The sequence below is a fragment of the Bos grunniens genome, chromosome 6 (assembly GCF_055505025.1).
Source record: "Bos grunniens cultivar Pamir isolate PY7600 chromosome 6, Bosgru_T2T1.0, whole genome shotgun sequence".
NCBI classification, from domain to species: Eukaryota; Metazoa; Chordata; class Mammalia; order Artiodactyla; family Bovidae; genus Bos; species Bos grunniens.
Window position 1 is genome coordinate 47033390 of NC_141170.1, and position 18983 is coordinate 47052372.

The following is an 18983-nucleotide window of genomic DNA, read 5'->3' on the forward strand; positions in this document are numbered from 1 at the left end:
GTTGCCATGCCCTCCTTCAGGGGATTTTCCCAACCCAGGGATTGAACCCAGGTCTCCTGCATTGCAGGAGGATTCTTTACCATCTGAGCCACCAGACATATAATTATAGCTATTATATATTATGATACTTGTACAAATATATTGATATTGCTGTAAACTGTTATAATCTAAATAACAATCTAATTGTCATAATCTTGACTTTTAGCAGCACATAATTGTGTAAGGTGTTTATAGCAGCACTATATTATTAAATAGTATCTGGAGTTCCAGTAGTTTTTATCAGCACCGAGTCCTCAAATAAGTATTCAAATCTCATTTCATTCAGTGATAAAGGCAAACAGTGTTCCTCTTAGTTCTTTGATATTATTTCCCATTATTCTGCTTTCTGTGTTTATTTTTATTTTCTTATTTGTATTTAATAGAAATTCTTCAAGTGGTGACAGTATAATGTTTACCTAAAGGTATAAATAACTTTAGGATACATTTATATGATATAAACATAAAATTTCAAATAATAAAAAAGGCATGAGGATATTAAATTTGTAATGTTTTTTCATACCTAGTGTAATCTGATGTTTGATCTGGTTATTGTTAACTTCAGAAGTCAGAGTTGTATACTTTGAAAAGTAGTGTTCAATATTCTCAAAACAAACTTTTGAAGATAGGGTAAAAAAGTTTTTGGGGTGTCATTTGCTTTTATATGCATTGTAGGAGATTCTTAAGACAGATTTCCAATGAAGTGAAATTCTTTCTGCTTTTATACTGCATTCTGTGGTGAATATTCCTGGAAATAAGTAAATGAGCCTATTTAAACTTAAGTGGTGAATCACTAAATGTGCTTAGTTTCAAGCAGTAGTAAATAGAAGCTGTCTATAACTCAAGTGAAGCAGATATAAGTGAGATTGAAAACCTTACTCTGTTAGCAGAATAACTGTGCTTTTATTTGCATATGCAGCATTCACTTATAATCGCTTAGTCTTTAAAGCCTAGGTATTTGTATTTGAGAACAATTTGTTGAAAATTTTATGGTTGGTTAGTCAGATTTTTATTAACTTTCTAATGACCTACACAAAGAGGACATTCTTGGGATGACAGAATTTTATGTGAATAACTCTAGGTGCAGACTACTTTTTCATTTGTTAAAAGATCAGGAATGAAGTTCTGTAACTTGTTCTATCAAGTAGTAGCGCCACAGTAGAAACTTAGGTCTTTAAAAGCCAGTGTTACAAAGTCATCTTGTAATCAGTCAAGCTCTAGTCAGAAGCTGGATGAGAAATTTGAACAGGGATGGTATAAAAAAATTAACTGGTAACAGAGATTAAGTACCAGCAGTTAAGGGAATTCAAAAGGATACAGGAAAGACTGGTGTAGAGAGCAGCCACTAAGGGTAAGTGAAAGGGAGAATTGCCAAGGGGGAACAGCTCAGAAGACTCCTTTGACCCTCCTGAACTGCTCCTCCAGGCCAAGCTGAGACTCAGGTCCCATTGGAGCTGCTGTGGTTATATCCACTGGATGGTACACAGGTTCACTGAAGTGCCACAGACTTGGGCTGGGGAGTGAGCAGCCACTTGCTGGGATACCAGTAAAATTTGCTGGGAAGCTGCCCACTAGCAAGCCAGTGAGACTTGGTGGAAAGCTAGCTGCTGGTTGCTGATGACACTCAGTAGGATGCTACCCACTAGCATAAGAACACGAAGGAAAAGCACTAGAACCAGAGAGGTAACCCATTCTCCCTTTACAGTATCCCTCCACATCATACTGACATGACTGCTGGTGCCTGCTGATGAAGGAGAAACATTTATAGGGTCCAGCTCTAGTACCACAAAGCTGAGCCAGGATAGGTGAATTAGGTGTTGAGAAGCAATAAATTAGTAACTGGCATGACATTCTTAATTCGTGATATACTGCTTGGATTTCAGATTTTACAATTATGAGAAGTGATTGTAAAATATGTTACACTTTTTCCATCCATGATACTTAAGTTTCAGTTCTCAGCTCAGTTAGGAGCCATGCAGCATCTCAAAGACCAATTGGAGCAACGGACTCGGATGATAGAGGCGAATATTCATCGGCAACAAGAAGAACTAAGAAAAATTCAAGAACAGCTTCAAATGGTCCATGGTCAAGGGCTGCAGGTAAGTTACTACATTTGATTACAAACAAAGCATGCCATTTGTATTTTGGCTTCTTAGGAAATTGACTCTTCTTAATAAAAAGTGAGATCCAAAAGATATGTTTCATCCATTTAGTTCAGTAAATACTCATTGGTTATCTACTCACTATGATTGCATTTACAGTCGCTAAAGATAATTGATTCCTAAGAGTGTTTCCATCAGCATTTTTGTTTCTCCAGATTAGAGTCATCTTTTAGCAGTCTAATTATTAGTAAGCTTAAATTCCCATAATATCAAAATAATACTTTACATAGACTTTTAGGTATATGTAGGTACAGAATTTAAAATTCATCATCAGTAATTTTTTGAATAACTTACTGGTAGGTATGATTCAAATTATAGTCTTACAATGGTCAACCAACAGGGCCAAAGTTATGCCTGTTCGATGCAACTAGGACTTTGGTGAAAACTTCAAGTGAAAACCACTTCTCCCTAATGCCATAAATTATAAATGATGAGTGATGCAGAGCTTCCAATCCACAGACCTTTGAGTAGCTGAGTTAGGGTAACGGTAGCATATATAATAATCCTTAACATGTAAAGTGTCAAGCAAGTAGAGGTTTTGAAATTTGTAACACTTTTCCTGACAATTAGAAACATGATTAGGGGTTAGGATGATTGAAAGAATGAAAATGAGTATCATGTTTTATTTAGTAATTACTTATTGTTCATTGTTGATTCAGAATGACTTAGTCTTCTTGTTACTTGCTTTTAAAACTTAATTTTTAGATATTTTTGCTAAAAATGCTCTCATTCTTTTTAATTTAAAAAGATCATTTTAATGTAATCTTTATTTTTAAAGATGTTTTTACAACAGTCAACCCCTGGATTGAATTTTGGTTCTGTTCAACTTTCTTCTGGAAATTCATCTAATATCCAGCAGCTTGCACCTATAAATATGCAAAGCCAGGTTGTTCAAACTAACCAGATTCAAAGTGGAATGAATACTGGACACATTGGCACAACTCAGCATATGATACAACAGCAGACTTTACAAAGTACATCAAGTCAGGTAATGTTATTGAGTACAGTGGGCTAGGGAATGTTCAGTGATTGAAATGTGTGGTGTTGCTAAAACAAAGACAAAAGCTTCATTTTGAACAATACCATATGTAAAACTTTAATAGTAATAATTAGAAACTATAGTATTGAGAGTGATAAAGTATTTTGTGCAGAATTGTTCTTAAATTGTTGAATGTTGAATGCTTCCTGTATTTCAACATTTAGAAAATTTTTGAGTTTGCTTCAAATGAATATACAAACTACTTCTGTGTGTGGGGGAAAAAAAAAGAAAGTTGCAGGATTCTGACCAGGATATATGTTACCATATGTGAAGAATGTCTTTTGTTAGGGCAGTGATGGCTTAATTAACATTCTAGGAAATTTCAGTAATTGACATGCATCTGCAATTGTAAATCTCAAGACTTCGAATGAAATACATAAAAATGTCAAATGTCAGTTACTTTGAGTGTTTAGTAGTTCTTCATGTGTATTTTATGTCATCCTTGTTAAGATCATGCTCCTTTTCAAAAATCATAGCTTACCTTCCAGCAAGATATTGAAGACTAATTCATTCTCAGATAATTGCAAGTTATTCCTTGATGGTTCATTTTCTCCCAGAGTAGTATGTTCTGCCACTTCTTTTTCTGTCATGTCAACTATTGTTAGAATGATTAGTAGTAGAAGCATACTTCCTGAATAAATTTTTTTCTATTTGTAAAATCTTCTGTTTTCTAGCAGAGTCAACAGAATGTACTGAGTGGGCACAGTCAACAAACATCTCTTCCCAGTCAGACGCAGAGCACTCTTACAGCCCCACTCTACAACACTATGGTGATTTCTCAGCCGGCGGCTGGAAGCATGGTCCAGATTCCATCGAGTTTGCCACAAAACAGTTCCCAGAGTGCTGCAGTAACTACATTCACTCAGGACAGACAGATCAGGTAGTTGTCATGTTTCCAAAGATGTCAGTTGTTTGATTATAAAACAATACTTGGATTTTTTAAATGAGATTTTAATTTATTGCTCACTCTAGAATTTGAAATAAAAACAATGTATTCTTGTTGAAGTACTTTATAATAAAAGAGTAATAGCAAATTTTTTTTCATTTTATTTCATATTCAAAAATGTGCTAACATATGGTAGAATCCAAATTCTACACAAGTTTTATGATAGGTTTTGTCTGTATCACTATAAAACTTTTTTATCTTTTCAATATAGCTGCTCTTGTGTTGTCAGTGTAGTAGCAATGGTTAAGGTGTATGCTACCATAGTTTATACGTGTTATGGAGTAAGTTTAGCTCACCTTTCTTGAATTTTGTTAAGTACTGTACTAAATGCTCCAAGTATATTCTCATTTAATTCTTATTTTAAAAAAAAGTGTGAGGGTCTGTATTTCCCAGGAAAGAATAAAAAATTTGGTCAAGGGTCTGAAGCTGTGAAGAGAGTGAAAAAGGGGATCTGAATTCAAAACTGGGTGTCTGATTTCAGAGCTCAAGTGCTTAAACATATACTACATTAAAGTTTTATGGGCAATTCTAGAAAAAAAATCGCTTTCTATGACTAATTTTAGTCTTCCAAATAGCTGACCTAGAAATAGATATTTAAAATAAAATAACCTTTTCAAATATTAGGAAGAAAGATATCTTTCAAAACTATAGGATTTCTGTAGTCTTAAAAATTACATTTTAAATGCATTTTATTTTTATTTATTTTAGTGTAATATAAGTAGACTGCTGCTTTTATAATACAATCTTGCTGTTGTATTAGACTTTGTAGTAGATTTTATTGAAACCCTATTAATAATTTCCAGAGTGTGAGGAAGCTGCTGGATTGCAGAAGCAATAAGATCAGAGAGAAACTCACTGCTGCTTTTTGGAACTCAGTTCCTTCAAGTTAAAAAGTCCAGCTTTTGAAGGAAGTGTTATGAATATACTCCATAGAAATATAATAAAGGGCTAGATTTAAAGCCCAAGGTAAAATCCATTAGCATAGAATGTTGACATACATTGTAGGGGACACAGTTTAGCAATTATTTGTAGACAGCTGTTTTTTTGAAGGGGGAAAAACAACTTCAGCAAATATTTGAGTGCCTGCTTTATGTGTATGGCACATTCTTTATCCCAGAAAAGATTGGACTAGTCAAAGCTGTAGAAAGGTGAATAAATCAGTATTATTTGATGTGATAAATACTTAGTAGATTTTTGAAAAGGAGGAAGTGAGCAGTTTTATGGGGTGAGGCAAGCAAGTGAAGAGAGGAGTGTGGTCAGGGAAAATTTCAGGGAGGAGATACTTGGCCTGTGTCTTAAGCTCATTGCTTTAGATATGTGTGTAGAAGGGAGTCACACACAGTAGGGTATTTAGGCAGAGGGAGCAGTGTATACAAAGAAAAATGTTAAAGCCAAAGTAAATTGCAGAATGTCTTTTAGTGCCAGAGAGGAATGAGATATTCTCATACTTAGCAGTGGGCAGTTGGGCAATTCAGATACTAAATTCTTTTAAGATTACAGAGAAATTAGTGCTTAGCACTTCTGTGATTAAGCCACTTTGTAATGTTATTTGTTTGTAAATTTTTCATTATATATGTTTTTGCATTAAATAATACCTTTAATCCTAAAGTACATAATATACAACGCTTTATTTTTAAGATTTGGCATGGATTCAAAATAGAATTGTTTTGTCTTGTGGAACATTTAAACTGTTAGCATAGATATGCTAAGTGTAGTTATAATTATCTACCTTAAAACAGGTTGTAATTGCAGTTAGGTCATGTTAAATCTATAGTAGAGTCTTATCTCGATTTCGTCACTGTAGTGACCAATGTTAGAAACTAACTTTATCTCATAGAAAAGGCAGATAGAAATGATATTTTTCCCTGAAGAGGCATTGTTTTTTGTTGTTCTTTTATTAAAGACTGTGGAAGCATGAAGGTAGTGGGTGGGAGGGAATATTAGTGAATTGTAATACAGTGGGTACTATGCCTGTTGATAAATTTGTAAATTGAGGGTACTTTTATATGCTGTTAGAATGTTATCTAGTTTTGAAACATAAATGTCATTTATGTTTATAAGACACAACTTACAATGTAAACATCTATAAACTTAGAGGTCTTTTAAAAAAAATTCCTTTAGGACAGGTTTATTTTCATTAGCAAAATGAACCATGTGTCACATATATCCAACTCCCAAGTACCTAGTAGTTTTATAAAAAGAAAAAAGTTGATATTTTTAACAGATTAAAAATTTTTTGCATGCGTGCATTACATTCTTTTTTATTGTGGTGAAATACACATAACAAAGTACTCACTATGTTAACCATTTTCACATGTGCAGTTCATTGACATATGAGCATGTTGGCACCATTGTGACAGTCACTACCATCAATCTCCAGAAATTTTTTCTTCTTCCCAAACTAAAAATCTATATTAATCAGACAATATGCATTCCTCTTCCCCCTAACTCTTAGAAACCACCATTCTACTTTCTAAGCACATAAGTCTGTGAGTTTGACTACTTACTCTAGGTACTGTATGTAAATGGAATCACATAATGTATGTCTTTTCTACCTGGTTTATTTCACTTGCCATAATGTCTTCCAGGTTCAGCCATGTTATAGCATGCATCAGAATTTCCTTCCTCTTTAAGGCTAAGTGTTATTCAGTTGTAATGTATATAACACATTTTGTTGACCCGTTTGTCTACCGATGGACACTTGGGTTATATCCATCTTTTGAAAATTGTGAATAGCTGCTATAAACATTGGTGTGCAACTGTTTGAGTCCCTGTTTTCCATTCTTTTTTTTTGTTTTTTTTTTTTTAAATTTAATATATTCCTTACAAATATGTACAGAAATGGAATTGCTGGATCATATGGTTGTTACATTTTTAGTTTTGATGAAAGACCACCATACTATTTTCCATAATGGACAAACCACTTTATATTCCCACCAACAGTGCACAGAAGTTCCAGTTTCTGCACATCCTTGTCAACACAATTACTATGTTTGATAGTAGCCATCCTAATGAATGTGATGTGGTATCTCATAGTGGTTTTGATTTGCATTTCTCTAATGATTAGTCATATTAAGCTTCTTTTCAGTGCTTATTGACCAGTTGTATATAGTGTGAAGAAATATCATTTAGGACCCTTGGCAGTTTTTTAATCAGATTGTTTGTTGCTGTGTTGTAGTATTGCTTTATATTTTCTAGTTACTAATCCCTTACCAGATCCATGATTTGTAAATATTTTCTCCCACTCTGGAGTGCCCTTTTACTGTGTTGGTAGTGTCCCTTGCTACATAAAAAATTTTAAATTTGTTTTTCAGTTTATCTATTTTTTCTTTTGTTGTGTATGCTTTTAATGTCATAACCTAAGAAATTATTGCCCAATCCAGTGTCATGAAACTTTCTCCCTGTGTTTTATTCTAAGAGTTTCAGTTTTCGACATTTATGTTTATTAAGTCTCTAATCCATTTTGAGTTAATTTTTATATAATTTTTATATGATGTAAAGGTCAAATTTCATTCTTTTGCATGTGGATATCAAAAAAAGAGTTTGTATTTTTGTTTGTGATTGCTTCATTTTGCTCTGTACATTTCTGTTTCACTGGTATCCCAAAGGGAATCTTTAAAAACATGAAACAAAATTGGAACATATGGCTTTTAAAAAGCTAAATTGGTAATATCATGGGTATTATCTTAGAGAAATATTCAGTCCATTGCCTTTCATAGTGTATACTTGTACTTCTGACTCCCCTTCCCTTTCTTTCCTCTTAACAGATTTTCTCAAGGTCAGCAACTTGTGACCAAATTAGTAACCGCTCCTGTAGCCTGTGGGGCGGTCATGGTACCTAGCGCTATGCTTATGGGTCAGGTAGTGACTGCCTACCCTACCTTTGCTCCACAACAACCGCAGTCGCAGACACTGTCAGTCACGCAGCAGCAGCAGAGTTCCCAGGAACAGCCGCTCCCTTCAGTTCAGCAACCATCTCAGGCTCAGCTGACTCAACCACCGCAGCAGTTTCTACAGGTAATTCTCCCTGGGAAGAATGTCCCAAACGTATTTACCTTTTTATAGTGAAATTAGGGATTAAATGAACAGTTCTGTAAATGAGCTGAAAAATCTGCAAAAACTTATTGTACAACTTAAATTTCTATAAAGACAGAAAGCTTATCCCATTTGGCTACTTTTTCTTCTCTTAGGAAACTTTTAGTACTGCTATGGAAATACCCAGTTATCTAAATTGGTGGATACAATACGTGGCTGCTTCCTACCCATATCAAGGCAATTTACAGAGAGCTCTCTCTGGCTAGAGTTTCTGGAACTCAAGCAAAAGCACTTTTCTTATAACCCTAGGGGCCCATCAAGCTGTACTCTCTACAGATCATGAGTATTGAAAGGGTTTTTTTTTTTTAATTACTTTAGGCATTATGTTAAATTATTGAATTAAATTTTATAACTTTTTTATTATAAATTAATATTGGAAGAAAAATACTGTGAAGGCACAGGCTGTTCTGAGATTGAGTTACTGCTGCACCACATGCTGTGTGAACTTTGGCAGTTTACTTAACTTGCTCAGATCCAGTTTCTTCATCTATGATATGGAGGGGCTAGTCGTTCGTATCTCATGAGTAAGATGCATGTGAATCACTGAGCCTAGTATAAGGTATATACTTAAACACCTTATAACTTGCCTTCATAAATGACCACTATCTTGAATAATGTAATAGATACTCAGATTAACCAAAATGCAGACACAGATCTCTTGTGGGTATATCAGACAAGATCTGCTTATCTAAAGGATGCAGGACAAAGTCACCTAGATTGGGATCCTCAGCAAAGCAGCAGGCAAATTTCTGGACCTCAGTACCCTCTTTGGGGCATCACAATAGCAGATTGTGACATCTGAAAATCCAGCTTTTTCCTTACTGGTCCAAGAGGCCAGCAATTTTGAATATAGGCTAAGCCACGATTTGTGCTGGATACCATTCCACTTATTCCAGGCAAATACCATCAGTTTTTAAAGTTATACAACATATGGTATAATTAGAAGATTTCAGTATTATACTATATACTCATGCATAAATACACTGTTAGTTCATCATCATTGGTGTTCTGGTACAAATGTATTTCTTAACTTGATGATGTGCTAAACTAAAAGAGGTTAGTTACTTAATTATCTCTTGAGAGTCATACAGCCCCTTAGACATTAAGCCATTAATGACTGGGTTAGCTATTGTTATAAATGAGTTGTTATAAATGAATTAATGACAAGAATTTATAATAAGTTAGAAACTATTCTCTAGGGGAAATGTATGTAATGAGAATTAGGCAGAAGCTTAGAAAGGAAGAAGACTTGGCTTAGGAACTCAGTTTTCTGAGTCTCTCAGAGAACAAGGGCTCTTAAAAGAATGAACATTCTCTTCCACTTCTGGGAAAAAAACATTTCTAAGAAGCAAGATAGGCAATACCCTTTAGAAATACACTAATATGTAGATAGAAATACACAATTTGTCTTTTCTGATTATGTAACACCTAGTTCCAAAATGTACTTTTGTTGTAACCCTATAAGGCTCATAAGTACCCTGAATTCTTTTATCTTACAAAAGCTTTTCCTAATAACAGTGAGAAAAAGAAAATGTCTCCAAGTGCTTAGCAAAGCTCAGTGGCCTTTAAGTTTCAGAGATCTATCCTTCTGTGTGTTTGTATAGTTGTCTTTCATACACATTTGCAGAAATCACCTATTACAGTTCCTTTTTAAAATCATGAACCTTGCATTAAGACATTGTCCTTAGTGAAGAAAGATATTAATTTTAAAATTCCGCTTTCTTTTGACTAGTTTCCTTTGTATCTCTAGAAGGAGAAATTAGGCAAAAGAAACTGAGGTTCATGGAGCTGACACTTGCCCAAGGCCTGATAAATACAGAGCAAAACTCAAAGCCAGGGCTGCTAATGCTTTCAGAGCCTGTTCTCTTGTTCTGTTTTGTTCTTTGTTATATCACACTGTTACATAAAGGACATAAGTCTGTAATTGTGTCCTCAGTTTTATGGTACTTTTAAATAATAATGTTAATATGTAATCTTTGTAAAAACCCAGTGTGGGAGATACTCTGATTATCCTTATTTTGTAAATGAAGAAAATGAGGTCCAGAGATGTAAATAGCTTGACCAAGTTACACATCTGGTAAACTGGGCAGCCAGAGTTTGAACCCAGGCAGCGTACCTCAGGGCCCATGGTCTTGGCCACTGCTGCTCTCACCAATCAAAAAGTTGGCGCAGAAGACATTTTCTGTTTGACCACAGATTGTTCATATGTCATATACTCTTAGCAATGCTTAAATTGTATCATCTGTTTAAAAATGTGGTCTTTAGGACATAAAGTGAAAGAGTATGTGTGGTTTGTCTCAGGACATAAATAGCTTTCTGTATCATATTACCTCTAGCTCAATTTCCTTCTAAAAAATGAAATTCTGTTATACTTCAAAAAGAGGGAAATGCTCATAAGCATTTTCCAGAATACTATTTTTAAGTGGAAAAAAAAAACAAAAAACAAAAAACAAGACTTATGTACAGGTTTTGACCCTATGGGAGAAGTGGAAAACTTGAGTAGTCTTAATGTACACAGTATAATGGGGGTGAAGCAGTGTTGAATAATCCGCTTGTCTTTTTAGACTTCTAGGTTGCTCCATGGGAACCCTTCAACTCAGCTTATCCTCTCTGCTGCATTTCCTCTACAGCAGAGCACTTTCCCTCAGTCACATCACCAGCAACACCAGTCGCAGCAACAGCAGCAACTGAGTCGGCACAGGACTGAAAGTTTGACGGATCCTTCCAAGGTTCAACCACAGTAGCGCACACGCATCCTCTCTGCCCTCAAGGGAGGATGGGAGTGTTCCATAAAGAGTTGCTTGGATGATCTAAGGATATGATGAAAAGTTCCAGCGGTTTCATGGGATGCAATACTGAGTGTTCTAGTTCCTGGAATTAGTTAGCAGGGAAAATGCTGCCTAGCACTGCATATGTACATTAAATACCAGCCAGCAGGAGGTGATCATAGGGCCACAGCCAATTCTGACAGTGTTTTACTTGCCCAGATATTTTTTAATGGAAAAAGAGTATATTGCCAAATGTTAAGAAGCTCAGCTATGAAACAGGACCTCCAGTGAATCAGAAAGGCACTAATAACATTAGTAACTTTGAGTGGTTCTGTGCCTGTTCTCAAGTGTTACAGAGGACACACCACTGCCATCCATGTCAGGGGTTTGCTTACGATGATGCCATGAAGACAGTCCAGTAGACTCGGTAGACCCCCTTCCCTTTTCAGATAATGATGGAATAGTAATTTCAGAATGTTGTGTGGGTTCAAATTCTCTATGTACAGATGCTGTAAAAATAATACTATGTATATGTCTGGATAAAAGGAGAGAAAGCAAAACATTTTGTATGCTGCATGAAAGCATTATCTCTTCCTTTAGGTATGAGTACATTTCCTTAGATTCTGATGCCATGTGCAGACTAATACATCCTCTTTTCCCTTTTGTTTACAGTACGGTAGTGTTCTATTCACTCTTCCGGGGCACAAGTCTTTTTTTTTGGTTCATACTTTAACTGTGATGTCACAGTTTGTTCAGTGAGGTATGATGTGCTGCTGGGAATGGAGTTTTTTTTTTTTTTTCAGGTTAAATTATTTGAAACAGGATTTTCAAGTTACTCAGAAATATCCTTCATTTCATTATTCTTCAATTATGTTTAAGAATAGGATTTGCACTGCTTTATTTTAAGATGGTTGGGAGTTTTGAGCACATATTTTGATCTAGTTCCTAGTTGGAAATAGTTGTGTAAACGGTTTTTAACAAGCTTGACAGTTATTTCAAGTATGTTTCAGTTATAGAAGTGAATTTGCACACAAAATATTTTAGGCACTTTTTAATGTTCTCACTGGTGGGAATTTTAACTTTTAGGATTTGTTGGAATCTTTTTATTATCCTCCACAGTTTCAGTGCTTCTTTTAGTCAGAAATGATTCAGGGTTATTTGAGGGGAAAAAAAAAAAAGAAAAAACAGCCCATAGTGCCTTGATTTTCATTCAGGTGATTAGTCACCATCTTAAACTCATTGTCTAGTTTCAGTAGCAGTTTTGAAATCTTGGTACATTTTTAATAGCATGTGGGTGTCAGCAGCACCATTAAGTTCCTAATGAAGACTCTCTGAGTCTCTTGGATTAGAGGTACAAATAATTTCAAAATAAAAGATAACATCCTAGTGACACTATCAGAGTTACTATTGGATCACAAAGTTGTTTTTCTAAATCAGCATTTTCCTTAGATTTATGTATTCATTTAGGAATTACCAGTAAATATTTTCTCAATGTGATCTTAAAATCCTGCAAAGACAAAAGAAGGGTTAGGGATTGGCTTTACCTTCACTATAGTGCTAGAATCTTGTAACTCACGTGCTTTATAAACATGAACTAAGATTTCGTTTGGTGATACCATATTCTAAAGGTAGTAAGTTCCAACTAGAATTGCATACATTAAAAAAAGCATTTTATAGATTCTATGGTACTAATAATTAAATTTATAACTAGAGAACAAAGGAAAATTAATGGGAAGATATCTTATTGACGATCAAAAATTATTACTGAGGAAAGGGAAGATAGCAAGCTGTAAGAAATTAAAATTAACCTTAAAAGAAAACATATAACAGAATTGAGGTTGTTAAACAAAAAATTTTGGCAATGAAAATAATACAGAATTGCTAGATAAAGGTGTCAGGGGAACTCTCAGCTGGTTCTAAGACTTTTCTCTTCTTAGCTTTGCTATCATCCTTAAGGGATATACTTTATCTTTCTGAAGAAAATCATACCTGGCCACACTTAAACTAGAAAATTCATGTTGAAAGAAAACAACCAAAGAAAGTTGGTACCTACCCTTCTACAAAAGAAGTGTTACTAGATGCCAATCAGTAATTAACATATCAAGGAGCTCCTCTTCTAGCTAAATGACCATCCAGAAGAGATTTCTGACTTTGTCATGAATGTCAGGAATAGATGTCAGAATATGTGTGTACTTAAGCATATGCCCACAGTGGACAACGTTGATGTTGTAGAGTATGGCAACAGTATTTTTTTTCCCCCTTCAAACTTGCCTTTCCTAACCTTATCATGCCATTCCATATATTCTGAGTTGTGCCTCATCTATTTATTGGCAATATATAGTGATACGGATTTAGCAAACAAAAGGTATGAAGAACTATTATATTACGGTTTATCTTCCAAGTCCCATATGTGAAAAGAAAGATGGTGAACCATGAGTACTGTGTACTCAGTTTAACACAAGCAAAATGTAAGACAAGCCACAAGGTAAATTTGTAGACAGTTCATTCACATTCTCCTCTCCCTGTCCCTTCAAGTATTTTTCCATCCTCAAATATTTAGGAAAGCAAATTAGACAAGATTTTGCTTTTATAATTCCTGTTGTTCTCACAGCTCACTTTTTTCCTGCTTAGAAATGGTTGCTACATTTAAAGGAGCAGCTGGCTGCTTTGCTGTCAGAACGAAGTGTTGTGTCAGAAGAGCTAGTAACTGCCTCTCAGCTCCTTCTTTAACTTTGTTTTCCTCCTGCTTCCCTGGAACTTGGACCGCAAAGCGGTTCCTGCCCCCTCCTCCATGAACCAAGACTTGAGCATCCTGATGGAAGATTCAGCAGTTGCCTGTAATTCTTTCATTTCTGTAGCCAAAGCTGTTAATTGAAATCCAAATCTTAGTCATGAAAAAATACCAAATAGGAACACTTTTCTGCTACTTAAAAATCTTATCTTCCCTCTTCTTTACTCTCATAGATATTACATTTTTCTTAAAAAACAAAACAAAACAACTTTTTTTCTGGGTGGCAATTGTTAGGTGTTAGCTGCTTTGAACTGCTGTAGCCCTGGGTGAGTCACTATTGTTTTTAAACTACCAGTGAGGATTATAAGGATTAATAAAGTTGCTGCTGAGAGTGGTGTCAAAGCAGAATCAAGACACTTAAAAGTACTTTATTATTTGAGTGAAAATATTAGTGGAAAAGCACATGCGGGGGACGGTGGGTAACATGTAAGTAAATAACTATAGTTCGGTCTCCCAACTCTGTCCCAGGTTGAAGGGGGAGTTTGAGTGCTGTGCTCTATCACTTAAATCTGGTTTAAGAATGTACTAGTAATAAAGGGATGCCAGTAACTTTGACTAGTTTGTTACAGAGTACTCAATGCAGATTAGTGAAAATGTTACTGGAATTTTTCAAAAGTGCTCGGGTTGATGGTCATTGCCTTAAAGCATTCTGCTTGCAGTTAGTTACGGGCACTGTGTCTTGAAGGGAGATGAACCCTTGTTCAAGAAGCCTTAGAAAGGGGCCCCTTAAAATAGAACTCGTTTGCCTGCTCTACACAGACAGGGGAAAATTATTTTAAACTGGATATTACTCAACAAGTTTTAAAATATTTCCACTACATTGAGGTAAACTATTTTTTTTTTTTTAAAGTGGACTGCAAATAACATTTTGCTCTGGTATTGCACATTTTTACTTTTTTTTCTGTATTTCTTTGGTGATTGAAAGTTTGTTGACGAACATTTGTGTAAAACTCATTCACGTCTATAACCTTTCCAATATCTGTGACCCTGTTCTTAGTCCCTCGGGAGTCAGTGTTGGAAGGTATAAACACTGGATATTACTATTGCTGAGTGAGTCTAGCCAGAAATAAGCTGATGGGAATTTTTAAACGGAGGAAAAGAAACAGCACAAAGGCACTTGCCATTTTTAGTGATCAGAGAAAAAGAGTCTTTTTTTGTTTGGGGCGGGTGAGCATTCTTCTAAAAGGAGCTTCTGAAGTAGTTGCAAAGGAAAAGATTTTACTATTTTTATAGTATATTTAATATATTTGTATATAACTATGAATATAATAGGAACCCTTCACACGCCTCCCACTTTTCTAGTTTACTTCCCCTTTTGCCATAGCACTAGCATAGCCTCATCCGCATGGGTACCGTGCCTATTGTCAGCCTACCAAAAGATAGTGCTGCTGCTTTCTGAGACAGGTGAGAAGACCCAACTCTCATGCCTGGGGATCCTTTATGTAGGAATAGCACACACTTTGCAGATATCACACCACAGTCAAAAAGGATCATTTTGAAAGGTTAACAAGCACTTTATTGCAATTATTCATTTTGATAAAGTTTATTATCTTAGATATTACCATTTCTAAAGGATCCCCAACTCATCACTTAGGTGAAATTTTTAAATGACATTTCTGAGAAATGTTTAGATCCAGTGAACCATAGTAGGTTTAAGGGAGTGATTTCAAGGTAGCCAAATGAACTTTGACTTTTGTTTTGAATGTGGTAGAGTCAAGGGATTGTAGATGCCTAGTTCCATTTAGACACTATTGTAAACCTATCTTGCCTATTGTGTGGACACCAAAAGAGACCAATGAGCCTGTTTGTTTTCAGAGGTCTAGGAGAATTGCATCAGTGTGAAATAGATGTATAGAACTAACCTAAAAGTGATTGTAGTCATATTTTAGAATACAGTAATTTCAAGAATTATTCTGTTTTAAATGTGCTCTGAAATGTTGGCATGTCATTTCAGTGTTTCCATTTGAATTGCTCTTGTAATGTTTTTGCACAAAAAGAACTGAGAAATACTACTTTGGTTGAAGAAAAGGAAAAAAATAATTTGGTCATATTTTAATGTCTCCTGTGGAAACACTGGGGGGTGAATTTTGTTGGTACAGTTATTTTCAGGATATTTGAAACAGTATTGAACAGCTCACAAATTAAGCAACCGTGAATGGATTGAAAAATTAAAACTCTTTCCATGTGACTGTTTTGCATACTTTATCCCCATGTCATAATTTAACACTACATTCCTTGTTTTTCTTAAATAAAATAACTTTGCGGGTTCTGTTTTTGAGTATTTAGCAAGTTATTTTCTAAGCTGCCCTGGTTTTCCTAGGGAAAACGTTCTTAGGTGAAATAGGATATAGTTTTTGAAAAGACATTAAATGAAATCCCATCACCACCACCAGCAAACACTGAGGTGCTGCATTAAGTGACAATCAAAATAGTATTTATAGGAGAATTGAGAAAAGGGTTTTTAAAGAAGCAGTTGCTTTGAAAGTAGTTGTCTGGGTTTCTTGAATAAAAATGGCTAAATGTATTTATTTATATTTTTAAATATCTTTGCGTTCCGTTTCCTCATCAGCGTGATTTCAGTGTCGTGTATTTAATTGTGGTTTGTTTTGTTCTGCCTCGTAATCTGTGCAGAGGACTGGCTCTGCCTCCTGGGGGGTGCGTGTGGGCCTCAGCCCTCGTGAAGCCTCTTGGTGGCGCTTCGAATCTGTTCCACTTCAGCACAGCGGTGGAGCCCAGCCCAGGTGCCCCCAAGGCTCCCCTCCTGTTCTCAACTTAGTTAAGAAAAAGTAAAAGTAACGCCAACTGTTTTCTAGTTTCACTTGCTGCCTTTTCTATTTAACGGGCACTTTTTATATAACTTCCCCAACGCAGCCAAAGGCCAGTATGACAGAACCCATGGCACACGTTGCCTGTTTTGCCCATTTGGAAAATGTTATTAAAACAAGCAGCATCTTCTAATGGCCATCACTCATATTCATATTAAAATCCATCTAAAGTCCTTAAATATAGGTGGAACAATGTATAAATACTGCAGACTCTTCTACAAAGAAAAAAAAAAAAGTGCTGTCTGTTATATATAGTGTAATGTTGCTTGGTCCTTTAAAACCAAAGCCAAACCAAACCTTCCTACACAGCACCATCCAATAAAAGCAGTGTTTGAACATGTAAAGCCTAGAAATTTGAGGATACTTATTGCTGGTCTGCATTGGAACAGAATTCTCCACTTTAGGGCTCTTGAGTCCCACAGGCAACGTCCAGAGTGCACTCTAGCTTTGGGATCCCTTAGAGAACGGTAATTAAAATAAGTGAACCACAAGTTGGATTTAATGATGTAAAAAGTGTTTCTTGACTCTTTAAGGGTTAAATTGGAGAGCTCATGTTTTTAAATGTATGCTTTTAAGTTTCTGAGGAAACAAACTGTGACATCGCTTTAAAAGTGACATTCAGATGTTTTATGATGTGTGTTTTGAGTTGGCCTGTACTAGTGCAGATTCACCACTGGCAATGGTTGTGCCAATACTAAAGACTTAAAATGTAGGAGAAGCTATATTGTGTTCAGGTGGATGTATTATGTAACCAGACAATCATCAAGCAAAAAGAAAAAAAAAACTGGCCAGGAAATGTCGTTTTCCTTTATAGATGTCAGCCAGCCAGAACAGCTGTCATTTAGATCATCCTGGAATCACTTTGAGATCTGTTTTATCATGGTGTAAGTTGGGGAAGGTCCTCAGTATGGCACTTGCACATTCTATGTAAAGACTGAAGCCCAAAGACGAGTTAAATTCAGTGCTGTATTGAAACCAGTTAGTGCAAAAAAAAAAAATTTTATCTCTGTAAATTTTTAATTGTTAACATCAGTTGGTAGTTGTAAAAACACGCACCAAATTATTTCTAATGTTCTGTGTGGTTCTTAGTGTGCTACTCTTGACATTGATATGTCCTTACTGCTTGGTTCTTGGTTTAAAATTAAAATTAGATATAGCCTGTCATTCTTCCTTCTGAAAGGGTGGAGCTGTAAATGGCTAAGAATACCTATTTTTCCTAAAGTAAACATTTCATTAAAATCCAGATTGATATACAAAAAAACAAGGCTGACATTTCCCAAGTAATGTCTTCAGCCTGAATCCTAAAATGCACAGAAGCACGATGGGTAATGTTTTAACGGTGCTATAATAGGTTCTCTGCTGATCTTCACAACCTGTTTGGAAATACAGTATTGTATAAAATGTGGATCATTTTGTTACTGATTTAATATTGCCATTCTGATTTGGTGTTTAAATTGGTTACACTTGTTTCTCAGAGCTATCCTTTGAGAAGAGTGTAAAGTGTGTTATTAGCCTACCTCCACTCAGGCCTCTTGCTGTATGACCATTTTTCCAGGTTATGATGTGCAGTTTTTAAAAACTATATGTTCTCTATTATAATGCTTTTTCCCATAGACTCCTGTAATGTATTCAGAACCTAAAATGACAATGAAAAGAGCCAAGCAGTAGTATTTTGTTTTTTTTTTATAAATGTAAAAATTAGATTCACTTTGTTTCCTATTCAGTTTTAAAAATAAAAATACCTCAGTGCTGTGTTTCCCAGTATCACCTACATTTCTCAATTTAACACCTGCTTTATGTGGCACATAACTTGTAAGAATCACATTATTTTGGATTTTAAAGAATATTAAATATTTTAAAATCACTACTACTGACATTTTTCTCTTTTATTCAGCCATGGAGTTAGCAGCATTTAGCAATTTTTGCCTTGTAGCTAAGCTCTGATCTGCCAAATTCTCTTGAGTAGTTGTGTCCTGTTACGAGAGTGTGGGGCCTCAGAAAGCCTCACTGTTACTCACTAGGCTGGTGCTGGGACCGGGCTGCCTTCACTGCCAGGTGTACCAGCTGTTTTCTAACAAGGAAGTAATACAGTTCCACAATTCTGTTTGTAACAATTTAAGGCAGTATTAGGGATATTTTAACTGCAGAGATTTCTGGTGTAGTCTGGGGACTTAACCCGAGATTTCTTTGCAGTGTGTTATGGACATTGTGTTTTTCTACCCTATAGTACACACTTTTCATGGTAGAAAAGTTTCTAAAAACGACTTTTTCAGAAATACGTGAATTGCTGCTTTTTAACTGACAATCATGTTTAGATCTCA

The 18983-nt window shown here is 35.4% G+C and overlaps 1 protein-coding gene across 35 annotated transcripts in view; it reads left to right on the forward strand.

Annotated features, from left to right (window-relative positions):
• Nucleotides 1-18529, forward strand: part of CLOCK (clock circadian regulator) — a 111412-nt gene extending 92883 nt beyond the window's left edge. For 25 of the 35 annotated variants that reach the window (XM_086405720.1, XM_086405713.1, XM_086405719.1 and 22 more), the window contains 5 exons: nt 1983-2135; nt 2977-3186; nt 3912-4117; nt 7951-8200; nt 10843-18529. In XM_086405720.1, coding sequence (XP_086261846.1) covers nt 1983-2135; nt 2977-3186; nt 3912-4117; nt 7951-8200; nt 10843-11022 — 999 coding nt within the window. In that variant the 3' untranslated portion in view covers nt 11023-18529. The remainder of the gene's footprint in view (nt 1-1982; nt 2136-2976; nt 3187-3911; nt 4118-7950; nt 8201-10842) is intronic. The other 10 variants (XM_086405729.1, XM_086405725.1, XM_086405735.1 and 7 more) reach the window with 1 other exon arrangement.
• Nucleotides 18530-18983: the final 454 nt, after the last annotated feature.